The 26,853-nt window shown below is 45.8% G+C and overlaps 1 protein-coding gene across 2 annotated transcripts in view; it reads left to right on the top strand.

Annotated features, from left to right (window-relative positions):
* TTC3 (tetratricopeptide repeat domain 3) overlaps positions 1 to 26,853 on the top strand; it is a 2,698,168-nt gene that overhangs the window by 2,146,277 nt on the left and 525,038 nt on the right. For both annotated transcript variants that reach the window (XM_069636090.1, XM_069636092.1), the window contains exon 36: positions 19,154 to 19,293. In XM_069636090.1, coding sequence (XP_069492191.1) covers positions 19,154 to 19,293 — 140 coding nt within the window. The remainder of the gene's footprint in view (positions 1 to 19,153; positions 19,294 to 26,853) is intronic.

The raw sequence follows: 26,853 nt of genomic DNA, 5'->3' as shown, positions 1-26,853 counted from the left end.
CCTGGCATAGTGCTGCTGGACACCCGGAGCTGCGAAAGTTCCAAACTGCCCAAGAACATTTCAAGGGACATCCATGACATCACAGACCAGATTTTACTGCAGTAGAGAATTCAGAGTCGCTGAGTGTAGAGGAAGGTCCGTCGGTGGGTTTCCCGTCACCAGATGCTAACAAAGGCGTTCTGAGGGTACATACTTGGTGAAGGTCTGTGGTCCATTCTAGGTCGCCAGAAGCCGTCCAGAGGTTTGTGCTGCACCTGCAGCACTGAAGAACCGAAAGGTGGAAAAACGTGATATTCCAAAACTCAAAACCAAAAGTGACCTATGCACCGGTCACCACCAGAAGTCATTGACGGGTCGCAGAGCTCTTAGTCTAATCTGCCAAGCCTTTTACAGAGCCCACATCAAGTTTCATCTTCATAGGACTTCTATAGTCGAGAAATCGTCAACCAAAGGAGAGCACCGCGAAGAGTAAAACTGCTGCACTTCAGAAAGACTTTGGTTCCATTTTTCTGGTGGACTCAGCATCCCAGTGGCTCCTTCTTTCAAGGAGGGAGGGTTCCATCCTCGGAGGGAATTGTCAAGTGAAACCAAGAAACTCTGCCACTTTGCCTGCCAAGGCACCAACGGTACTGTGGCGAGGAAGAGTATCTTCTATCCTCAGGGGTAGGCCAGGGGTCCCAGATTCGTCTTGAATAATGTTCTCCTGTGGCCTCTCATGTATTGGGGTGGTAGAAACGTTTAAAAGAAAGAAGGTTATTGAACATTATTGGATTGGGCTGTAAAAGACCAGATAAGTTACACTCTAACTTTTCCATTACAGGTTTCCCAGGTTGGGAGGGGAGGGGGATCTTCAAACAGAATATTATATCTAGTCTAAAGATATCATTTTCCAACTGGTCACAACTAACCTGCTTTTCTTCCCTATTCTATGCTGATATTGCTCACTTAAGAATTTGCATGCCTATTCAAAACTGTCTGCCGTTATTGCATCTCTTACTGAATTTTAGTATTGTGTGGTACCATATGGAGTGTATACATTTGCCATTCTTTGAATACGTATTTCCAAGTACAAAGTGTTATTGGACTAAGGATAAGTGCTTCTTAATTGAAAACGAGCGTTTTTATCAGCGGATTCCATCTCGGCATTGCGAGCTGTCAAGGGGCTCTTGCCAACCATAGCTCGCTTCCTGGAGGAGGCAGAGCTAGCCGAAGCACGTGACAAATCACGTGATCCATCTCTCCTTCATAACGCAGAGTGAACCGCCCGAGGGGCTAGTGTTATTGGACTAAGGAGAAGTGCTTCTTAATTGAAAACAAGCGTTTTTATCAGCGGATTCCATCTCGGTATTGCGAGCTGTCAAGGGGCTCTTGCCGATCATAGCTCGCTTCCTGGACGAGGCGGAGCTAGCCGAAGCACGTGACAAATCACGTCATCCATCTCTCCTTCATAACGCAGAGTGAACCGCCCGAGGGGCGAGTGTTATTGGACTAAGGAGAAGTGCTTCTTAATTGAAAACAAGCGTTTTTATCAGCGGATTCCATCTCGGTATTGCGAGCTGTCAAGGGGCTCTTGCCGACCATAGCGCACTTCCTGGAGGAGGCAGAGCTAGCCGAAGCACGTGACAAATCACGTGATCCATCTCTCCTTCATAACGCAGAGTGAACCACCCTTGCGGCGTTAAGCCCATCGGGGTCAAGGCAACCGGCTGTTGTGCGGCTGTTTGGCGCTGGAGGAGCCTACAAGGTACATACATTTCTAGAAATAACTGCAGCGAGCGCGCTGATTGTGTTGCCTGCTGTGCGCTGAGCGAGTCCCCCAAGCTACCTCCAATCCCCAGGCCGTATGTTGGTCCAAGGTTTACCATTTGTGGGTGATATCACACTCTCTATGAGCCCCATGGTCACTACTAGTCCCAGCACCTCAGGACTTGGCATAAACGACAAGGTTTTCCACCTCAACCAAACGAGAGATGACGGAGATGTCCATCCGCTTACACAGCGGCAGCGTTGCTTTTTGGCTGCAGGGGCAGAGAGCTGTCCGAGTTCCGCCCTGCTTCTCTGGTAAGTGTCCGTACTGCCCGAAAACGAACAATTGCTTCTACCACATCCATACATTCTGATACTTTTTTTGACTGCCCTTCCCCTACATTTCCCATGCTATCCCCACCTGCTGTAACAGATGTGTTGGATAGAGGGGCGGTTGGAGTAAATGACCAATATTTACTGCTTGGCAAAAAAGCCCCAGAGTGCCCAAGTGCCAATAATGTTCCAAACGTATGGGACACAGAAGTCTCTGAATCTAACTTGACTGATGGTCCACAATTGACTGAAAATGAATATGAAGAGTAACAAGTGATTAACTTGACAAATTGTATGATCTCTAACAATCTGGAGGACGACATCCTTATTGCAAAGTCCTTGCAATCTATAGTGGCACAAGCATCCTCTGATTCGACCTACATCAATAATCATAAAGAAAGCCCAAAGATCTCAGAAATACTTAGATTTGCACCATCATGTGCAAAAGTTCCTCAAGGCTGTAGGGACCAGAACACAGCTGATCCAGATACTGATACAAGCCATGAATCAAATGATGACCCTTAATTGAGAGACGTTAATAGCAAATGTACCATGAAGGTTAACCCACCAACAAACCAAACAAACGTTCCACTAATAGCTAACTGGGCTAGTCCAAATACTTTGCCAACCAAGTCTACTGACCGTGAGGAAAGCACAGACAGACGTTCTATCGTGGTTGTAGACAAAGTTCTAAAAGATCTAAGAGAACTGAATGCAAGATTTGGCCATCAACCAAACCCGACTAATCTGGTCGAAATCCCAGAGAACAGAGATCAACAAGTGCCGCCTTTGTGGACATTGGGATCTACGCAAATGAACTGGCCTCAGATTTCAACCTTTGAAACTTTGCACGATGATGAACTCCCACCTTGGTCTCAATCTATGGCAAAAAGAAAGAGACTAGAATCCTTAACAGAAGATCATATACCTGGCTCTCAAAAGAGACTCACGAGAGAACCGCAACCTGAACTTGATTCTCTAGGTAATAAATCAGTGGATCAATATTTGACCTTTTCTATGGATGATAATTACATAGATGAATCACGAATAAAGAAGATGATCTCTCGGGGCCAAAAACATCACCCCGTACGAACCAAATCTAAAAAACCTCATCAAACACAACATTTGGCGCAAGAACTTGCTAAATTAATATCCCAAGATCTGAATACACTGATAATGGCGGCCCATACAGTGTCTCTAGCGCCGTACATTAAATTGTACGAACACCTAAATGACAATGCTAAAGACCAGACAACCCTACTAGCTATGCTGAATACCAAAATGGTAATGGTCGAACAGGAGCTAACAACGAATAAACAAATTGTGGCAATTGAATACGCAACATCTGAGGCAAATGTTAAAGTGATACTGGAACAAACTAAGAACAGTGTGATGGACAAACGCCTGTTCGCAGAAGTTGCTCGAGAAGCAATTGCTTTGCTGAAATGGCCAAGTATAGAAATATCAATACCAGATCGGTCTAACAAAGCGAAAGAAGATGGTGGCTTGATAACTGTCGAGAACCAGTCTAATCTGAAAGATCAAACAAAGGCACCTTGTGTGACAAATGATGCAGCACAAAACACTGTGGGTAAATTTTGCACTGTCTTTCGACCCCCAGATCAACCAAACACATCACAACCGCAAAAATGTAAACATAAAATGAAGCATCTAAGTGGAAGTAAAAGAAATGGAACGTTCCTGGACTATCATCCCGGAGAAAATGAGAATAGAGCTTCATATACTGGAGACAAAGCAGCTCTGACAACTGAAGCGCCAAAGGAGGCTGACCTCACCAGTCAACCTCAGATCGTGACTGTTGACATCACTTCGGAGTTACCACTACCGGACACAACCGTCAAGGTCTTACCGTTACCTGCAAGTCCTACTCAAAGTCAAGAGAGGCAGACACTGAGCTGTGATTTACTTAACTCAGAAACAGTCAGTGGTCTCACATGTGCGGAAGAGCAATCAGCTCGCAATGAGCTTCTTGTGACTGAGGAAGTGTTTGCAATCTTTAGCCGCAACAAAATAGCAGCAAAAGAGGGTAGCTCAAACAACACTAATGCGAGAAAGAAGACCAAAAACATGGAAAAAAGGAAGACCCAACAAAGATTGCATGTTCGATCATTCTTAAGAAACATCAAAGGGTTTAGTATAACAACAACCTGAAATAAAATACACCAAGAACAAAAAAAGACAGGTATGAACAGCGGTGTAAAACTCCCACTTGCTGAGGGGAAAAAATGTACTGCTACAGAGGAAATTATAATACCCGAAGATGACTGCAGTATAGGAGAGCTGTTGGATCTCTCAACGTACGAGAATGTCGAAGAGGATGTATGTGATCAGTCTAAAACTGGGGCTGCAAATACAAAGAAGATCCTCAAACCGGATGCTGCCAATTTAAATATAAACATAGACTCCGGGGCACCCAAGAAAGACGAAAAGATATCAGCCAATGCTAAACCAAACGACTCTATCATGGAGAAATCTGAAACCCCTAACAAAAATGTGAACATAGACTGGTCACTATTGAAGCCAAAAAATGGATGAGATTAATCCAAAACATCCAGCTGACTAGTCTGTCAGCTTTCTCACGCTGGAGGACAAAAGGAACCAAATTGTTGTTGGCAGAAAACATATAACTGTTGAACTTGAAGAGGCAATGCATAACCACGATCTGATGAAATATGAGCTGAAACTCCAGACCCTCGAGTCTAAAAGAGCTCTAACCGATAAGGGGATGTCCCACAAAAAGTATCACTATCAGACCAGTGAACCGGAATAACGAGGTGACAAAACAAGAAGGAAATTCTCACCATTCAAACAAATGGTCCTCTCCAACAAGAAAAATAAAGTTTGCTGCTTATAAACCTAGAACTGAGGCCGCCCAAAAAAATGGAAAGGCCAATGCTTCCTTTGGCCAAAAAACTGGTCACCAAAATCAGGTTGACCTAAAAAAAAGAACTGGGAAATATTTACTACGGCTGGAGCGTATTGAGAAACAAAGAGATGGCCTGATATTAAACCGAAGAATGTGATGATGCTCCTTCATCACATACCACAACTAAGAACTGTGGTTTCCGAAGACATCCAAACCGTGGAATTCGAGAATGAATTAAAAAACGACTGTGTAATACTGCACATAGCTTCAAAAATCATTTGCAACTCATTGATGAACAGCGGCACGATCGTGAATTCCTTAGGATTCGACATCAATGAAACTTGCGATATTAAGTGGCAAGTCAAGTTTAAGGAACGCTACTTATCAGATTCTGAAGCTTCAGCTCCTAATGATACCGCTAAGCAAGTGGAAGGAAACAAAGCTACTCGCAATACAAGTGTACAGGATGGCCGAACCTGCAATAAAGAGTGGGCCCGCGAAACTTAACAGATTAAAATAACAATTGCGAAGGCTGATTGTGCAGCTAAGAAGGGCAGCTTCCCATCTGAAAATATCCAAAATTGGACCTGGGTCGCCCAAACCATCAATAGTCACAAAGAAAGCTAATGCCCAAAGACGTGCGAATCGGGAAAGAGATGCATTACCTCTTGGAATACTAGAGGTCACATGCATCTGTTCGGCGACATTCCATCTGACCTAGAAGATGTAGACATTTTATGTCTACAAGAAACATGGCTTATGAATCCACCAATAGCGGATGGCTACGAGATTGCCTACAATCAAGCTCTCAAAGGATCTAAGGGACGTCCCACGTCTGGTCTGTTGACTCTTGTAAAAATCGCAAGTGGCCTGCGTATTCTAGCATCAAAAAACATATCGCCATACATACAAGTCGTCAAGATTAAACTCCCAACAATGTTGCCCAAAGTGGAGAACTTACTAATGCTGATCAACATCTATTGGCATCATGCTGCAACACAACTTAATTTTATGGAGCTAATATCAGAAACGATCTGCGACATTAAAGAAAATGAGAGGGAGGCTAACATTCTGATTTGCAGTGATCTTAACATAAATTGCCTTGAAAATGGGGAAAGTAGCAACATCCAAGCAACTACAATATGGATGAATGAAATGAAAGCGTGGAATTTAAAAATACTGAATGGTGACACCCCCGGTGATATTCCAACACATTTCACCTGTCAAAGAAACCATCAACAATCCACTATTGATTACATGTTTGTAACTGAAAAAATGAAACAAGGTTGCATGCCTAAAAATTATCAAAACAAACGCAAGTGACCACTGTATACTAAAAATGTACCTGAACTCCTACTCGACAACAACAAAAACAATTACTGCATGTAATGATTTGGCTGTTATACCAGGCTGTAACCGGTTACGGTTCAAATAAAAATAAGGTCACATCGCTGCTAACGTCAATGGAAGAAAGTTCAGTGAACGGAAAAATTGACTATACAACTTTCTTAGAAACATATCGAGAAAAGCCTGCGAGGTTGAGGCCGCATTTTTCTAAAATACATGCATGGGATATCGAGATCATGGTTAAAAAAAAAAGAACTGAACAAAGCCTTACAAAATTTGAGAAAAAACACCAACGGCAACCATGACAGGGAAAAAAAATCACTAAAACAAAAATACAAAAACTGGTTGATCAGTCACAAACACGTAATGCTACAACGAGATGCGGAAGTAATGATGGAAACACTTGCAAAACGGAACACCAGTGCCTTTTGGGCCTATCTAAATGTATCGACACCACAAGGGCCCGTGATAAAAAACATGGTTCCGGAATCAGCTTGGGTGCAACATTATTCAGATACCTTCGACAACAAAAATACAAAGTGTATTAATCCAACGAATCCAAGAAACGAGTGGTCGATAACAATCGACCAAGAAGACATATACCACAACATCGTAAGACTCAGCACGTCGAGAGCCCCCGGACCCGACGGGCTAACAAACCAACTTCTAAAGCAACAACCAGAGCTATGGACAGCCTTCTGTCACTCCTTATTTCTTGCGATTCTGCAAGAGAAGAAGATCCCCACCACCTGGCGAAGTGCTATCATCGTACCAATCTTTAAAAAGGGTAAACGGACAGATGCAAAGAACTATCGCCCAATAGCCCTACTCGATGTGGTGGGGAAAATCTTTGCCGCCCAGCTTCAAATAAAACTGCTGAAATGGATACAAGAAACGGGTCGATATGATCCCCGACAAGCAGGATTTGTTAAGGGTGTCGGTTGCAGACGTAATCTCACTATCATACATTTTCTAAAAATGGAAGCTATACGGCAAAACAAAAAGATCTACATAGCATTTGTAGATCTCTCAAGTGCATTTGACTCAGTTGATCGTGAGATGCTCTGGTCTAAATTGAAGAAATGGAAATGTCCGGAAAGCTTATTAGAGCCCATTAAAGAACTTCATACAGAAACTGAGATTAAGATTAGACTGGACGCCAGAGGAACTCTTAGTGAGTTGATTAAGACAAATCATGGTGTGAAGCAGGGTTGCCCACTGGCAGCTACCCTGTTTGCCCTTTTCTTATCTGATTTTGGGGAATCTATAGAAGCAGTGGATTCTCATCCTCCGCAAATAAATGGCATGAGTGTAAATTGGCTGCTATGCTATATGCGGACGACTAACACCAATTAGTCTAGCAAGAAAGCTTAAAGCCTTGGAAGGATATGTGTTAAAAAAACAAATTGAGAATTAATCTGGCAAAATCAGAAGTAATAATCCTTCAAGACCTCACTCGTAGTAAAAACCAAGCCAAAAAAAACAAGTTTACATGGAGATTGAATGGTGAAAACCTGATCTGTGTAAAAAAGCTTAAATATTTCGGTATGTGGATCAACCGCAACATAAATGACGCTCCGTGGGCTGAGAATACCAAACTAAAATGCAAACAACTAGCATGCCAGGGAATGCTTATAAACAAAAAGTATGGAAAGTTCTCCCTGCTGCCTGCTTTGGCCCATTACAACCAAAAAGCAGTCCCAACAATAATCTACGGAGCAGAATGTGCCTTAGGAGTAACCTCCGATCTCTGGAGTCAACTAGAAAACCAGTATTGGAGACGAGTGCTACAGCTTCAAAAAGGTATTCCCAGTGCGTGCCTACGCTATGAATTGAATCTAATATCTATGAACGCACGGGTACTGTGGAATATGTTATGTGTATAGGAAAATAATAATTGACTGTACACCTCAATTTTCCATACTACTAGACGCTATGAAAGGAAATCAGGAATCACTTTTGATAAAATGGGCAAATGAATGTAACAACCATCTTGCTGAGATAGGTACGGACCTTGAAACTTTAAAAGCTAACCCAAATCAGGTAAAAAACAAGCTATGGGTACGAGATTGGTGCGCAACAGTAGACAACAGAAACCGTTATAAATTGATGGAGGATGCCGCAATTGGAGGGAAAAATCATAAACAACAGATGCAATACTTGGTGAAAATAGCGAATGCCAGGCACCGAAGGATGCTTCTAAAATTCAGACTCCATTTGTATGACACAAAAAGAAGCCTAACCCTGAGATTCCGAAGATCAAATGAGACAGACAATTGTGGATTCTGTAATCAACATCTTTAGACCCTAAAACATCTTATGCTGTTTTGCCCTAGTCTAAAGGACCTGAGAACTCTGCACTTAGGTCAAGTAGTCAACCAATATGACACCCTATCTGCAGAAGAGATGTGGCTTAAATTTGCCAACCCGAGAGAAAAGGATGCCTTTGGTTTGACAAATTTTCTGCAAGAACTCGAACGTAAGCTGACTATCTGAGATCAAACAAGGCTAACCCAAGGTATGGAAATTACCTGAGAGGCAGAGCAGTTGATAAGCAAGTGGGAAAACTAAATTAATGGACACCGCTTGGAGGAAACCTCAAAAGTATGAGAACCATCTAAAAACTGTTAGGCTGATTAGAACTGGGATGACTTTGGCATGCAGCCGATCACTGAGATAATTGGTTTGACCCCCTTTGTGTTTCTTCGAGTGCCTTGTGTCATTGCTGTTATCCTCTGCTCTGCCTTTTTAAGATGATGTAAGACAAGATCCTTTTCAAAAGTTTGTATAAACTAAATGTAAATTAAAAAAATAATAAGTACAAAGTGTTTTTATTTAAATGTATATAAATTCCTGAATCTTATTTTATATAAAGAAACTGTGTTATCATCTAACATTGTGTGTGGACATTCCTTTGTGGTGCTTTGGTGATTCACTGTGCTTAAGAACCAGCCTGCAAAATTGAGAGCTTAAGCCTGGATGCTTGTCCATTGCTACCAAATTGAGAGCCCTGGCTTGCGTGTTCTGTGCCTTTACCCTACCATATAGAGGGTAGAAGTACAGATAGCTCCTCAAGTCTCACTAGAAGAAAAGGCGCAATCGGCACTGATGTGATTCTGACTCTTCGTCAGCGAGGTAAGCCGTCGACTGGGCTGACCACTCGACAAGACTGAGAAGAGTTTAAAACGCAAATGCTGGTGGTAGCTGTAGGTATGAGTGCACCCCCTAAGCAACAGACCCCATTGCGAGCAGTGGCGCTCGGTACTCCCAAACCCACACAAGCCCCTTTACCAACGCTATTGGCGTCAGGAAAGCCTTCATGCTCATTGCCAAAAAGGGCACCTACACCCTCGATGCTGAGGCCTTCCTGTCAGCCTCAGGGTTTTGGTGTTCTCTACGCCCTCTCGGTGCCCAAGCCCTGTTCGATGCAGACCGCTGTTCAGTTGACGTAGAGGGATAAGCACTCTGCGCTGGATCTTTTGTCCTTCTCTCTCAGACTGATTTCAGCACCCTTGCGCCATCCCTCCGGTCAGCTCCACTATTACCGGGAAATACAAGCCGGCAAAGGGAGACTTGTCATTTCTGTCTTCTCACCCTTCTCCCGAAGGTCTTGTTGTGCAGGCAGCCACAGTTGCCACCAGGGTGGAATCTGCCTCCTGCCAGGGAAGGCAAGAGGATAGATGCGATGGCAAAGAAATGATTTACTTCTAGCAGCATTGCCTTGAAAGCCGCTAATGGAGTTTGAGTTCGCTAAAAATTATTTCGCCCTCTGGAAGGTGGTAGAGCATGCAACCCAATACATCCTGCGAGGCGGCTTTGGACAGCTGTTGGAAGATTGGAAGGAGATGGCCAGGCAGTCGCTGCAAACAGGCCTGAACGTGGCCGACTGCGTGGGCCATTCAATGGAATCGACTGTGGCACTGAGGCGGCAGGCCTATCTACGATCCTCAGGCTTTTTGCCAAACGTCCAGAACAGACTGCTGAACATGCCCTTTAAGGGTGAATTTCATTTCGGTCAGAAGGCCAGCGACTCCCTAGAAAATGTAAGGAGACAAAGATTGCCGCAAAATCGCTGTGCCTCGCTGAACAGCCGCAAAACCTGCCTTCAACTTCGTCTCTAGGTGCAGGGGTTACAGCCGTTATGTGCATTATGGCTGGAAAGTGCAGCTCCCGCAGGCCAGGTGTTAGGCAGAATTATATGCAGTACCCTTTGGGAACACTACACACAATTAAGACTACAAGTGACAGTACAATTTCACCTTTGGTACAAGCCTGTACTACACAGTTATAGTGGTAGAAGTAGCGGAGCAGCCAGACTTATCTCAAGAGTAAGTGAGCAGTACAAATAGTTACACAAAGGACATCAATTACTATGATTCAGGCAAACACTGACTCAAGGTTTCTAAGTAAAAGAATATATATTTATTTACTCAACAGTTGTATAACATTTCACTATTCTAAGCAAGTACAAATCACAATCATAAATACACCACTTCCCTTAAATTCCAGACAAGTTAAGCTCACAAAATGAAGTGGGAGCAAAATGGCGCTCCAGCAATTTAAAAGGGAAGGAAAGTCAGAAGTTAACAGAAATGAATTCACACCAACAGGTAAGTACGCTGGGCAAGCGAACAAGAGAGACTACAATGATCAAATCAGATAGAAAAGGCTTGGGGCCAAAGTCAATGGTTCAAAAGTCTTTTGCTCAAGATAATACAGTTCATTGTAGTTCGCAGTAAAGTTCGTGGCATAGTTTCCGGACGAGGCTGGTTGGTAGAAAAGTTAGTTCAAAGTGAAGAGAAGGAAGAGAAGGACAAGCCCTCAGTTTGGAGAAAGATTTCAAACACTTTCACCGCAGTTGAACGAAACGGACAACCAGATTTGCACAGTACCTTAAAAAGGAGAGGGAGCTGTAGCTGAGGCGGACGTTCCTAGTGGTTCCTGAAGCGACTGTCGGACTGACACAAAGTAGGAAGACTGGAGGGTCCTGCGCCACCTAGGGAAGAAACCAGCAGCAGAGCAAAACAACGAATAAAAGGTGCGCTCCTTAAAACCCAAGCAGGGTCCGACCTTCCTGGCTATTCGGCCCACTGTAGCTCTGTACAGCGAATTCGACCAGAGGAGGGGTCCTGGCTTGTAGTTTGGGCGAACTGGTTGGTCCCACCAGCTCAAGGGGAGAAGTTTCCTGGAGGATCTTCTCTGTCGTCGGATTCTGGCGATTCAGACCTGCAGCAGGGCTTCACCGGGCGGTTCAGTTGTGGTAGGGGTCCTCTTCTTCCAGTTCCTCGTTGGTTCTTTTGTTCCAGTGGCGACTCAGTCCCAGAGACCTGCTTTTTATGCAGTTTTCCCCCATTCATACAGCCTGACTGTCAATCACACAGCAGGGTGGCTGGCAAGGCCAGCCCCCTTAGGCAATCAGACAAGAGTGCAACTTGGGTTACCAAGGGAACCAATGGCAGGGGTCCGAAGATCCCGCCCTCACATCCTGCCTACCTAGACTATCAGGCGCCTTAAGGAGGGCTTCTTTGCAGAAGCCTACGAAAAGACAGTGAACAAAGGAGTCATCCCCGGTTTGGCGCGCAGAAAAAAACACGATAAAGACTTTAACAAAAAGAAATGGCAAATAAACCCAGCCGGAACCAAAATAAAATGTATTTGGTCAAGCGGGTTTATGTTTGAGGCTAATATAATAGCCTTAAACATTACCACATTCATATAAGATAATCGCGGTAGAAAAGATACCACTGCCACCAGCCAAGTCTTAATGTTAAGGGAGAAAAACAAGGCTCCAAGAGGCACAGACAAAAAAGGGTTAAGAGTTAACCCTTTCCAATACTTCATGTAAGATCGGGTGAACTCGGTCTGTGGTTTAAAGTGACTATATAAAGTTAATGGCAACTTTACCTGTTTCTGGGGGACAGTAGTCAGCCCCAGAAAAATGCAGTCAGTGGGAAGTCTCAAAGACAACCCTTTGTCACTGCACTGAAGGTGATGTGTAACACACACAAAAAGTGGTGCACATGGAGTAGGTGAGGCTCCAGTGCCCAAGATCACACAAAGTAGAAATACACATAGCAAAACACATGTAAGAGTGGGAAAAGGCTCACACTCTTACCAGGTGAAAAAAAAAATCCTAGACATCCAGCAAAGCTGCAGAGGGACTCATTAGGTAAGGGAAATCAACCATTTATGAGAATTCTCCCTAACACCAGGCAAGGGCAGAAGTGTTTCTCTTTCTCCAGAAGGGGTAAGGGGGCTTCCAGCAGGCAGAGGCAGGGGTAGCTCCGCCCTCTAAAACGCTTTGATTTTCCCCTTCCACAACTAACTGGTTGGTGGACAGCTGTCTGAGTGTTGGCCCCAATGGCGGTAGATTACCTCTGACGCCTGGGCCATAGAGCTCATGCGGTGGGGCTATTGTTTGCCGTTCTTAAGGAAACTGCCGGGCAGGCCCCCACCACCTCCAAGCCAACGGTGTCAGGAGATCCAAGAAGAACTGCAAGCCTTGTTGTTCAAGGGGTCGTGGCAGAGGTACCTCCCGAGCAGAGGGGATCAGGCTGGTATTCACGGTATTTCCTTGTACCCAACATCGAAGGAGGTCGCTGTCCCATTTTGGACTTAACAGCCTTGAACAAGTTCCTAAGCAAAGACAAATTCAAGATGGTGACGTTGAGAGAAATTCTCCTTGCTCTCGAATTGCACGACTGACTGTTGTCAATAGACCTACAGGACGCTTATTTCCATGTGCTGATACATCGCAAGTACAGGAAGTTCCTGAGGTTCCTCGTAGGGGACAAGCACTATAAGTTCAAAGTGCTTCCCTTTGGATTGACCTCCGCTCCACAGGTCTTCAAGCTAATGGCAGTGGTTGCGGCTCACCTCAGGAGATCCGGAGTCCATGTATTTTCATACCTGGACGACTGGCTGGTCCAAGGGAGGTCAGCAGAGCGGGTTTTGTCTCACCTGGAGGACACCTGCTTGCTACTCCACAGGTTGGGCTTCTCCCTGAACTTGGAGAAGTCCCTTGTGACGGAAGTCCAGAGGCTCCATTTCATTGTAGCAGTCCTAGACACCCGGGTAGGTATGGCTTTCCTCCTGAGGAGAGAGTAAACAGCATTGTGCAGATGGTGGATCTGTTCCGGAACCACGCCGTCCTTACCAGCAGCCTCTTTCCTCTGTCTCTTAGGCCTCATGACATCCTGTACTTTTCTATTGACCGGAGGCCAGGCTGCGCATGAGATCTCTACAATGGCTCCTATGGTAGCAGTGGTCCCAGTACCTCAGAACCCTCATGGATTCCCTAAGGGTGTCCAGATCTGCGGTCAACTACCTCAGTTTGTGGGCTGACAGCATCAGTATCATGGCAGCAAAACCTTTCTGGCCTCTGTGGCTCCAGGCCTGAGTAGTCATGGATGCATCTCTGAAGGGTGAGGGCGCTCAATCCAAGGACTTGAGGGTGAACGCCTTTGGTCAGCAATTGAAGCCAGGTGGCACATCAACAGGCAAGACTTGCGAGCTATCAGGTTGGCCCCTAGGGCTCTCGTCCCGTCTCTGAAGGGGAAGCATATCTTGATTTTGACGGGCAATACTGTGGCCATGCACTACCTGAACAAGCAAGGTGGTGTGCACTCCATCCGCTTCTACAAAGAGGCGATGCAGCTGTGGTTCTGGTTGCTGGAGAACCAGATCTCGGTCTCGGCAGTTCATCTGGCGGGGACAGAGAACAGTTTGGCGGATGCTCTGAGCAGGCAGAGCACAGTCTCACACGAGTGGGGACGTCTGCCAGGAAGTCCTACGGGAGGTCTTCTCTCTCTGAGGTACGCCAGCAGTAGACCCGTTTGCCCACCAGTCCAACAGGAAGTGTGAACAGTTTTGTTTGAGGGAATTTCCAGCATAGGCATACTGGGGGACGCATTTCTGGTGGATTGGACCTTCCCTCTCAACTGCGCCTTCCCCACTATTCCCGTCATCCTTTGGGTTCTCAGGAGTTTGAAGAGATTTCGAGCGACCATGATCTTGATCGCAGAGAACGTGGTACTCCGATCTCTTGGATCTGACCATCTGTCCGCCTCTGCGTCCGGATGTCCTGAACCATCGGAGGGTCGAGTGCTCCACACGACCCTGGATTCCCTCAACCTACATGCGTGCCTCTTGAGAAGTTGAGGTATGATGACTGGGACCTCTCAGAGGAGGTACTTGAGGCTGGCTGCATGCAGACCTTCTACAAGATCTCTGTATGCGTGCAGGTAGAGAAGATTTGAGGCGTGGTGCAGGGAACGCAAGATTGACCCCATCTCTTGCCCCACCACCACAGTGATGGAGTTCCTTCTGTCAATGGCCTTGTCAGGCCTTCAGGTTACCACAGTCAAAGGTATTTTGGTGGCCCTTTTTGTGTTCAAGAGGTCCCCAGACCAAGGTTCCTTCTTAACTATTCCAGTCATGGCCCAGTTCCTGAGGGGCCTTCTCAATAAGTTTACGCCAACCCCTTTTGTTGTCTCAGATTGGGATCTTAAACTGGTTTTGACCTTCCTGATGGCAGCTCCTTTTGAGCCGAAGCACTCTTGTTGCTTGCGGCTGCTTACTTTAAAGGCAGCCTTCTTAATTGCCATAATGTCTTCTAGGCAGGTCAGCGAGTTGCAGGCCCTTTGTTGCAAGCCCCCATTTTCGCAATTCTTTTGTGAGAAGGTCTCGCTTAAGGTAAGGCAGGGTTTTTTGCCAAACGTGGTTTATGAGTTTCACCTGTCGCAAGCCGTAGACCTCCCTGTCTTTTACCATCTGCCGCACCCTTCTAAGTAAGACGCGCGTTTCCACTGACTGGATCCCAAAAGGGCCTTGAGCTTCTAAGTTGCAAGGATGTCGGAATTCCAGAAGAGGAATCAATTACTTGTGGCCTACTCTCTAGCTAGGAAATCTGTCCATGACGAGCCAGACGCTGTCCCGGTGGATTATGTACTGCATTACAGAATGTGATCAATCAGCAGGCAGGGAACTGCCCCCTGGCATCAGAGCGCATTCGACCAGAGTGGTCTCCGCATCTACAGCCTTGCAAAGTTGGGGTCCCAGCCTGAGACATTTGCCAAGCGGCAACGTGGTCCTCACTTCATACTTTTACGAGCACTACTGCCTGAACGTCGCCCGTGGTGCTGATGCGCACTTTGTTTGGCAGGGCAGTGCTGCAAAACCTAACACTGTAATCTTTCTCCAGCCCCCTCCATTGTTCCACTGCTTGGGAAGTCTACCAGATGAGTAATCTGCGGGAGAAAGGCAATCCATTGAAGGAGAAATTCCTTATCATAATGTTCATTCTATTGATTCTTCTCCCGTAGATTCCTTATATCCCCTCCATCCATCCCCGCTCAGAAAGCATTGGCAGTTGGTGCATACCTTTTTTAGTGAGTAGACACCTTGTGATGGTCCTAAAGTGACCGTTTTCTGTCTATGAAGCTGCATGTCTAGTTTCAAATTTTTACCAATGGGGACATTTTCCACCAAGTTTGCATTCTGTTGGTATGCTTGTTGTTAACCTCTTTTTGGCTGTTTGGTCTTTGTGTCTCACTATTTTCCTCTGCAGCGGGGGACTGAGGTGTGGGGCATAGTGATGTGGTATATATATGATGCCTAGCATCCCGTCCGGAGCTGACGATCGAGCACCGAGCAAGACAGATCGACAGCCAAGTCGAGGTCCACTAACGCCCCCTGTCGAAGAATTTTCCGAGCAGCAGAGCTGGGTGAGGATATCTATCAGACTAGGAATCTGCAGGAGAAGAATCCATAGAAGGATCAATACCATAAGTAATTTCTCTTTCTCAAACTCTATTCTTCTTTAAATAAATGTTTATAGAAATCGTCACAATGCCTCTGTGTCTGAGTCTTACTCCTCATTCATTACACCCCTGATTCATTTTTATAAACCTAAATTAATTCCTCCTCTTCCGTATGGAATGGAAATTTGTCATTTATCTGGGGAAGCAAGCTTGTAAATAGTAGAAGGTAAGATATGGAAAAAGTGTCTAAGCTTGCCAAATTGTGTTCCCTTCATGTGTGAGGTTTGAGTTGGGCTTGACTTCCATTTTAGCTTGGCTTAAATGGAGATTATATATATTTTTTATAGATTGCAACTTTTTCTGTTCCGATCACTTTTGTTTCATGGTTTACATCAAATTATTTTAGCGCTGCAAACTGGTCCCGTACATGATTTTAGGATTAAGTGTGAATACATTTTATGTAATTTATCGGAGTCAGCAGAAACTCTAATTCTAAATCCAGTGGGGATAAACTAAACATTATTTATTTTTTTAACCTATTTTTATTGGTTATCGGTTATACATCAGTGAACGAGAATATCACAAAAGAAACTCCAACAACTCCCCCATCCCTCCTCTCCTCTTACCCCCCAAAAGGGTTTTACCGTTGGTGCCTGAGTTTGGAGTTTGAGGTTCATGAGCCGAACAGGTCGAGAATTCTGTTTTTGTGAGGGCAGCATTGTTCCATGTAATCACTTTGCAGGTATTTGAGTATTGATCCCCAATCAGATTTGAACTTGTCTTGGTCCCCCTGGATCTTGATCCATTCCATCACCGCGTACGACCACACTCTCTGAAGCCATTCATGTATAGACGGTGGGGTTTTTTGCTTCCATTTGTTTGCTAGTGCGAGCCATGTCTCAGTTAGCAGGCCCATAAAGTTTATTTTTTGTGTTTTCGGCAGGAGCTTTCCTCTGGGGTCCCATAGCCCACACAGCCATACACTTTCTTCCACCCCTCCCAGGTCTTGGAACATCCTCTGCTTCTGGGTTTTCACATTTGTCCAGAAGTACTGATTCCGGGACATTTCTGCCAAATATGCTTCCAGTCCCCCACTTGACCACAACTGCGCCAGCTGAGATTTGAGGATTGGGGGTACATTGCATGTATCCTCTCTGGGGTGTAGTGCTATTTGACTAATATTTTCATCCACATTTCTCTAAGTTGTATCACCTGTGTTAGCTTTGGGATAGCCCTCCAAATATGTTCCCAGTGTGTCTTGGGTATAGTGTCCTGGAGTGTTTTTTCCCCTTTCTTCATATAATTCCATTGGATGCCTCTGTGTGTGCGTTTAGCAATTTGTACGTGTCTAAGACACATTTCTTTGAGCCTTTGTGGGTCGTCAGGAAAGATTCGAAAGGGGCAAGGTCCCTTGTTGCCACCTGCTTTATGTGCTGTGTCGACAACCAATGTCCGAGCAGTTCATATTTATACCTTTCTTTATTTGTCAGACCTAGCAGGGATTTGCTTTCCTCGTACGATCTAACCTTCTGTTCGTGATACATGTCTCCTATTTTGGTACACCCTGCCTCTTCCCATTTCCTGTATGCCCCCTTTTGCATTTCCAGCGGGAAGTCTGGCTTGCTGAACATGGGTTAAAGGTAGCCGGATCTTGTGTTAGTGTTGCCTCATCCCACACCTCTAGTGTCGCTTTCATCACCTCACTTACTTGGAGATTTGGGTGTCTGGCCTGTTTACCCTTCCAGAGCATTTCTGATAGAGGGGTGGCCACCACCGCTCTGTCTTGGGAAGCCCATATTTTGCGTGAATTTCCCGGGATCCATTATTTCAGCACCCACAGCTGAGCTGCCTCGTAATATGTGCGCATGTGTGGTAGGGCTAGACCTCCCATTTGTTTTGATGCCGTTATGACCGTTCTAGCCACTCTGGGAGTTTTTTTCCCCATATGAATGCCGTGACTGCTTTGTTCAAGGCTTTAAAGAAGGATTTGGGGATTTTGATTGGTATCACTTGGGTCATTTTGAGAGTATGGTCATAATTATCGAGGTTATCCGGCCCCACCAGGAGATCGCTAGTGGGTTCCACCTCTCTAGATCTTGTTTTAGCCTCCCCAATAATTACAGGAAGTTCTCATGTAGACATTATATTTAACTGACTGGTGTGAGACCAGCAGTGTGGTCCAATACCACAGCGAGTAGAGCGCTCGCTTTAACATCTGTGCAGAGCCTGCAGGTTCGAATCTCGGCAGGGCCAAACTCAGCCTTTCATCCTTCCGAGGTCGATAAATGAGCACCATACACCGTGGGTAATAATAAGCAGCGCTCTGATACCTGAGGCTTTGTAGCGCTATATAAATGCTAAATTATTATTGTTATTGAGATAATGCATCAGTATAAGATCTACTATAATGTCCCAAAAATGGAGAGACCCCTTGGCCATTTACCATGATACATAATCAAATTCCACAATGGAAACTGGAGAGATCAATTGTTGAGGCCAAGGCTTAACGTCTTGCCTCCTGGTGAAATACTAGCGCTTAGTGGGCAAGTGGTTGACCTGGAATCCTGTACCTGTTCTTGTGGGTTTCCAGTTGTGCTACAATAATGGAGACACTTGATAATAGATTGTCCAAAGTTGCATAAGTACCGAATACTGATTTGGGGGAATTTTGTAACTCTGGTCTAATATCTAATTAGGAACAAATTCTGGCAGCGTCTCATAAGTGTTAACGAAATTCCTCTTAAGATAGCACTGTTAACATTTTTTAAAAACGTCAACATTATTGACACTCATGTGTTGATAGGGGAAAGACAGATTAGTTTATGTGGAATATAATGGAAGTGTATTTTAATACAGTTATTTTCTTATTGTATCTATTAATAATGTATTTGTTTCCAACTAAAAAAGTGTGAGTGAAATTGTGAATAATGTTATCTATTCTAACTGTCATGTTAAATGGAAGAAATTGAGTTTTTGAATGTGTTTCTTTTATTTGTGTAAGGTTTACTTGATTGAACCAATTTCACAATAAACAAGAAAGTACAACAATGGTTTGAAAAGCTTTTTTTTTTCCTTACAGATTTCAAAGGCAGAGCTTGATTGGTTTTACCAAGATTTGGAAAATGAAGTGAAAAAATGGCATCAAGACAAGAAAGATCATCAGGAAAGATTAAAATCTATGAAGAATAATATTAAAGTGCTAATGGAAAACAATGAATCGTAAGTTTTGTCTATTTCAATTTGTAAAAGAAAGAACAAATGGCACGCTGGGGAGAGATCCACCATGCCTAGTCCTATATATATATATAGAAGCCCAACTTTGTTTACTATATGGAGACCTGCATTTTAGGAGGATAGCAAATCCTATTATGGTCAGTTCTGCCTCAACTCGACGACACTGAAACTGTCAGTTCATCAGCAGAACTCTACTCGAGCACTCATAAATTACAGATGACTTCAAAATAGTCTGAACGTGCAAAGGAAATGAGGGCGAGATTTGGGGTGTTTTTCTCAATAATTACTGATTGAGATTTATTAGTATCTGATCACTTAGCGGGTTCACAATAGGATGATAGGAGTCGGGGATGTTTTGGTCTGGGTTCCCCTTGCAGTGCTTGATAACGTAGACTTACCTTTCTTGTTTTAAAGAACTGACAAATTAATTTATTTTGCCTTGATCTTTTAGTTCCGGTATATTGCCCTGGGCATCTTTAAGAGCTCTATTCTTCGATTCTGTGCATCTCTTGGTAGCTTCTGAATATCAGTCGAAAAACACCACTCACTGTTCTGGTGAAGCTTTCTCCCCTGGGACTCTACAGCTCTTCTCAGAAAAACAATTGATACACAATCTTGTCTAAATCAAGTGTACCTTCGTCGGAAAATTGCTTGGTGACACCATCTTGTGAAAAATAGTGCCTCTCTTACAGAAACATGTAAGTCCTGGGAAAATAATGAATGGACATAAAATAAACTTGACTCCCAGAGTGCACTAGAGAGCCAACCAAGATGGCCGCATTTATGTGAGCTCTCGCGCGGCCCGAAATAAATCCTGATCAACTCTGCACGTTTCGGTATACTGCCGCCCTGACCCTACAACAATCTCCGTTGGCAAGGTGCTGCCCTGCATGATGATACAATTTGAGGCGAAATCGGAGGTCCCGCGGCCACAAACACCACCCTACAATCCTGGGACCCGGAGCAACCAGAGAGGCCCTGCTGGCCGCCAGGCACCTGGGGATTTTCCTCAAGGCCGTGTGAGGATCGAGTTGGGGGAAGCAGCCCGGCACACCCTATCCTGCGGTGGCGAGGCAGAGTCGTGCCGGGTGCGGCCGCCCTCACGTGGGCGAAGACACACCAGCAAACCAGAGACTAGATCCTGGGCGGAGGACCCCTAGTGGCACGGCTAATCTGCTGCGCGGACCTGCGACTGGGGCGGTCGCGGACCTCCAGCGGCTGTGTAGGGCACTGAAGTGCTGCAGGAGCAGCCGGAGCAGACTCCGCGGCCGTGGGGCGTGAAGGCGACAGACCAGCTACAGACGTCCCCTGAAATCCGGCTCCCCCCAACGACAAAGGTGAGCGGCGCTGCCAGGCCTGACGTGGCGAACAACGCCCCCGCTTCCCCGTACCCAGCGTTGAAGAGCTGGAGTCGACGGGGAGTTCCGTGGATTGTAAGCAGCGGCTCCCGTGCAGCGCTCCAGCAGAGCGGACTCCGGGGTGGCCGGCGGAGTCCAGTGGCCGTAACCAAACATCCTACAACACTGAACAGGTACGGCGCATGCTGCGGTTGCTATACGCCGCTGCCGCGGCAAGCATTAGAATACCGTACCTATAAACCGGAGTCACCACGCGCCCGTGCAGGTAGCCTCGAGAGTGAAACCCCCGGACCTCTATAGCTTGTAACTTCACTGATACAACACATCATCTAAAAAAGGAATCAGCAAATTTAATCCCTAAACCGCAGCTTGGTGACGGGGAGGAGAGAAGGAACAGCAACTCCAGGGGCTCAAACACACTGCGCGAAGAAGTGGACATTTTGCATCACCACCTCGCAGGCTGTGTTCACCCCCTCACGCTCCAATGTGCTCACAAGTCACAACAGCCAGAGAATATTGGCAATTTAAACCGACACTGGTCGCCACAACCAACTTTATCTCTCTGAAGTGTTGCACTCTACCCAAGAACTCCTACTCTCTAAGCAGGAGTCACAACAACGGCCTACAGATGCCAAACACTGCACGGAGATACCTCCCCCGGCACAAATAGAATGGGGAAAACGGACAGATCACAGAGGAAGCTAAACTTCGAGACCGGATCAGCCCCCAAGACACTCAGATTGCTGGAAGAACCAGAGCCTCCGATGGACAGCGCACACCAGATGGACGAGGGAGCATGCTCTACAGGCATTAACGAACTCCTGCTGGACTTGAAGGCAGGCATAGGTAGTCTCAATAACAAGATGGATGGCCTCTCCTCCAAAGTTGACCCCTTACAACATCTTTTAGACACCTACACTGAACGCCTAAATGAGGTGGAACACTGCGTGTCCAATCTAGATGACGGCGCTGTGGCCCTAGTGGCCAGAGTGACACAACTGGAGACACAAATGAAAGCGGCTAACGCTTGAAGTGAAGATTTGGAGGGCCGCTTTAAGAGTGATAATATCAGAATTGTCGGAGTAAGGGAACACCAGCTACAAACGAAAATGGAAGACTATGTGGAAGCGCTGTGTACCACTCTTTTCGGTCACAAGACTCTTTCTCGCCTATTTGTCATCGAGAGAGCCCACAGAATCCCATAAATCAAACCCATTCCTGGCGCTCCTTCCCGGCCAATAATTGCAAAATTGCTTAACTGCAAAGATCGTGATACAATTCTCTGACTTGCCAGGGAAAAAGGAGAGCTACACCACGATGGGGACAGAGTTCATTTTTATCTGGACTTCTCTCCAGCGGTACAGGCACAGAGGACAACCTTCACAGCAATCGGGCAAAGGCTCAGAGATAACCAAATCGCCTACTCAATGCTCTTTCCAGCAAGGCTCAGAGTACAACATGGTGGGAAAGTCCATTTCTTTCACACGCCTGAAGAAACAAACGCATACCAGAGGGAAAGAAACCAAAGGAACCCGACATAGCCAACTAAGGTCAACGGCAAAAAAACCATTTACAACGAACGGCAATCTAACCGAAACTAACATTGGAGTTAAATACTCCAGGGTCGCGCAGCTTGGGAAGCCCCTAGTGCCCCTTGCACAGCAAAAAGTTATCGCACCAGTTCATTGTTAAAGGGTGGGGAAACTGGCAACGGACACACAACGATGCAGTTCGCACTCCGAATAGGTTACCAAACGGGCGAGTTGGGGGTTGCCCGTGTATGGATAGTTACTAGAAAATGGGTTGAAAGAAGCGCCACCAGACATCCAACCTCCGCCAGTCCTCCATGCAGCTGTACAATGCCAGACCACCTCTACAGAACATTAAGATCACCACCCGCAGCCCTCCATGTTCATCCTCCACAATACCTCGCAGCCCCATAGGACGTAATTTACCAAATTGGCCCAAATAAGAAACCCAGTTGTGTAATTCAAAGTCGCCACATGGAACATTAGAGGAGGCAACCTCCCATCCAAAACAAGGAAAATCCTACAATACTTAGAGACACAAGGTGGATGTGGCCATGATTCAAGAAACACATCTCCTCCCAGGAAAGGAGCATCACTGGGCCGAAATTGGAGCTGCCATAGGTACTTCTCCTCGTATTTGTCATACGCCAGAGGAGTAGCTATTCTGATCAGTCGAAGGGCCTGCTTTCGTCTGATAAAAAACCGAAAGAGATACCAAAGGCAGATCACTTTTGGTGAGGGGAATCCTAGCGGGCAAATAAGTTATTTTCGTCAACTCCTACGGCCCCAATGTAGATGGAGCAAATAGTTTTGACTGGGTTCTCACACATCTTGCAGAGTCAGACTCTGCTACGTTCATCTGGGGAGGCGATCTGAACACTACTTTAGACCCCCTGAAGGATAGGTCACGGAACACAGCTATGCCAATATCCAAAACCAGCCTCCAGGTGCAATACATTTGTAGAGCCTACGATCTTGTGGACGTGTGGAGACATAGTAACTAGGAGAAGCGCGACTACACCTTACACTCGGCAGTACACAATACAAGCTCCCGGATCGACTACCTGTTGGTCTCCGCGAGAAGCCCTTTCCAGTGGGGTCCCTGCCAAATTCTCCCTAAAACCTTCTCAGATCACGCTGCCATGACCCTCAACTGCAATCTTTACGTGACCAAGCCGAGCCTGCTACAATGGCGATTTAAACCAGGATCATTGCGGGACCAGGTGTTTGTATCTGAGCTGCGGGACGCGATTGTAGCATTTATAGAAATTAATCAGGGCACAGTTTCCTCGATGGGCACACTCTGGGAAACACTTAAGTGCTTCGTCAGATGGGAGTGCCTGGCTAAGGAGAACAGCATCCTCAAACTGATTAGATGTGAACTAGCCACTAGTGAAGAGCGTTTGAAAAGTCTCTAGCTCCAGTGCTCCGCCTCAAACGATCCACGCACCCTGGCGGCACTCAAAAAGGAGCTACTGTCATTCAGAGCTACGGCAGAGCATGAACTAAAATTCCTAGGTCGAGGTCGACTGATCCGTCAATATGGGGAAGGTCAAAAACGAGGCACGATAGTACATCCATAGGAAGAAATTGTGGAAGAATTCAGAACTTTCTATCAAGAACTGTACACCTCAAAACACAACTCCAACTCTGACTCCTTACGCAGGTACCTGGAAGACACAGAACTTTATTGGGTAGAGAGGGAAATACGTGAACCCCTCAACAAACCTATAACGACAGAAAAGATCATAGAAGCCATCAAACCCCTTCCAAACACAAAAGCCCCTGGGCCTGACGGCCTAACGGGGAATTTTACAAAGCCTTCGCAATTACTTTGTCTCCCCTCCTTGTGGAAGTGTACGATGAGGTGTTAAAAATCTGGTCCCTTCCACAGATCCTTTGTGAAGCCAATATAATCCTATTACACAAAACAGGCAAACCCCTCGAAGAATGTGCATCATACAGACCTATCGCTCTACTCAATCTCGATAATAAGATCCTGGCAAAAATACTGACTCGCAGGCTGCTCCCCCTGATGCCGGCTTTGGTGCTTACAGACGAGGCTGGATTTGTGCCTGGGCGCAACACAACTTTCGGCATTAGAAGGCTGTTCGGAATCATCGAGGCGATTGACCCTATCCAGCAGGCCGTCGCGGTCCTACTCGACGCCGAGAAGGCCTTCGACTCTGTCGAGTGGCGCTTCCTCTTCGCAGTGCTTACTCAAATAGGCTTAATGGCCCATTTCATCAACCTAATCTCCTTGTTGTACACCAACCCACAAGCCACCATCGTTTTAGGATCAACAAAGTCTGCCCCCATTAATCTACAACGGGGCACCAGACAAGGTTGCCCGCTTTCAGCGTTAATTTTCACACTAATAATGGAACTCCTTGCGTCGAATTTGTGATCCCAACAACTCCATAGAGGTTTTACCATTGGTCCACACAAGCTAATAATATCCCTCTATGCGGACGATATAGCGCTATTCATTCATGACCCCATTGAAAACCTAAACCCGACCGCGAGGGAAGTAATCAAATTCGGCGCAGTATCTGGCCTGAAAATCAATCATACTAAATCGATCATATTCCCGCTGACTCCAGCCACTAAGGCATTCACAGATGACTATCATTTTGCATGGGAGAACTCACATGTACAATATTTGGGGATACTGATGTCACTAAATTACCAGGACATATTTTGTGAAAATTACGAGGCAGTAGTGAGGACACTGCAGGAGAAAGTAACCTGATGGAAGACGCTCCCGCTGACCCTATGGGGGAGGGCCTCGCTGGTTAAAATGGTGATTCTCCCGAAACTACTCTATCTATTTGCGAACATCCCTATTTTAATACCTCAATCCTTCCTGAAGAGAATTAAAAGCTTAGTCCTTGAATTACTTTGGGCAGGCAAACCGACGAGGGTGGCACATTCGACTCTAATACTACCGGTATCCAGTGGATGCCTTGCTCTTCCTGATCTGGAACGATATTACTGGGCAGCCCAGGCGCAATTTCTCAGCCATTGGTATACCACGCACTTTGCCAGACCTCACGTTCAAATGGAACAAGCCCTAGCGACACCCAATATATTGAGAGCTGTCATTATCAGTCAACTCCCAGTACCCCACACTACACTGAACGTGGTCCTCGCGACCTACGGGATCTGGAAGAGGATGGCTCACAAATACAACGTTCAGGTTAGATTCTCACCCCTGGGGTTGAGAAACTGCAGATAAACACTCCGGCGGATTTATTCAGCGAAGGAACCTTTATAACACCCCAACAAGCAACTGAGAGAGGGAGCGACACTTCCCTAGACATTTTTCTATACTTCAGACTCCCTATATCCTCCAAGCTCTTTTCCTTACATTCCCACAACCACCACCAACATGGCAATTATTACATAATGTGATCCAGGCACAGGGCGAGGGCAGATTAATCTAATCTATTTACAAATCTTTGTTAACCGACACAGTACATGTCAACAGACGCACGAAAACAAGATGGGAAAGGTCCCTCCACGCATCAATCCCAGATGAGTAATGGACATACACCCTAAGGCAAATGCAAAAAATTGCTCTGAACTCGCGCCTCGAGCAAATTCATTTTAATTTCCTGCACCAAACGTACTTCACCCCACCTAAAAAGTGCCTACAGCAACCAGAATCGGCAGCGACGTGTGAAAGATCCGGAGACGCAACAGCCAAATTTTTCCACCTCGCATGGGACTGTCCCATGCTGACCCCATTGTGGACACAGGTCCTGCAGACTGCATCGGCGATACTGGGGGAAGAACTACAACCCATCCCGATGGTGGCACTACTCGGGATGACCAAGCAGCTATCGCCGGCTATTAGGAAACTAGCAGGAGTTCTGATGACATTGGCCCGCAGGAGAATTGCCATGTCCTGGGGGCGGGGATCAGTCCCGACAGTGGTAAACTGGTGCAAGGACGTTCTATATTGCCAGGACGTAGAGACAGACTTCATTAAGACATTACCCCAACATGCACGACACCCATATATATGGGGACCACTTGTTACATACTTAATCAATGATGCAGAGGGATCCATATCATCGTTTCTGGGAAGGCGAAGTTACCCGGACAGTATTTTTTTATTTTTACATTTATAAAGCGCTCACACAGCCCGCAGGCATCGAGGCGCTGTTATAGGAAGTGCTAGTTTTTCTTAGTTGCGTAATTGTTTTTTTTTTTTTAAATTATTGTTGTCTTAGTTACGTATTTATAACGCGCTTAAACACCCAGAGGTTTCTAAGCGCGGGCCCGGGGATCGAACCTGTTGTTGCTTCGTGTCGTCTTGCTTCCAAGACACGCTGCCGCTGAGCTATCCTCCCGGGACACCTAGCCCACCCAAACACAGGGTCTGGCACCCTAACTGATAGCTACTGAGGAGGACCCAATACATTGACGAACCCGGAGGACCGGTAGAGGGAGTGAGAGGGTGGGGGAATTTTGAAGCCGCATTGTTGTTGCACCCCAAGGTGGGTGTGGTTTGTTATGTAATGGTTTGAGAGAAAATCTAAAAATAAAGTTTTAAAAATAAACTGGACTCCCTTAAGGAGGGAGCAGCGCTTGCTCCGACTGACTTCTTCCTATTCTTGTAGGGTTAAAACAAGGGTTGGCTTTTATAAAAG

Source organism: Ambystoma mexicanum, chromosome 7p (genome assembly GCF_040938575.1).
Source record: "Ambystoma mexicanum isolate Mex_15411 chromosome 7p, UKY_AmexF1_1, whole genome shotgun sequence".
Taxonomy (NCBI): Eukaryota; Metazoa; Chordata; class Amphibia; order Caudata; family Ambystomatidae; genus Ambystoma; species Ambystoma mexicanum.
This window is presented reverse-complemented; position numbering and strand designations above follow the sequence as displayed.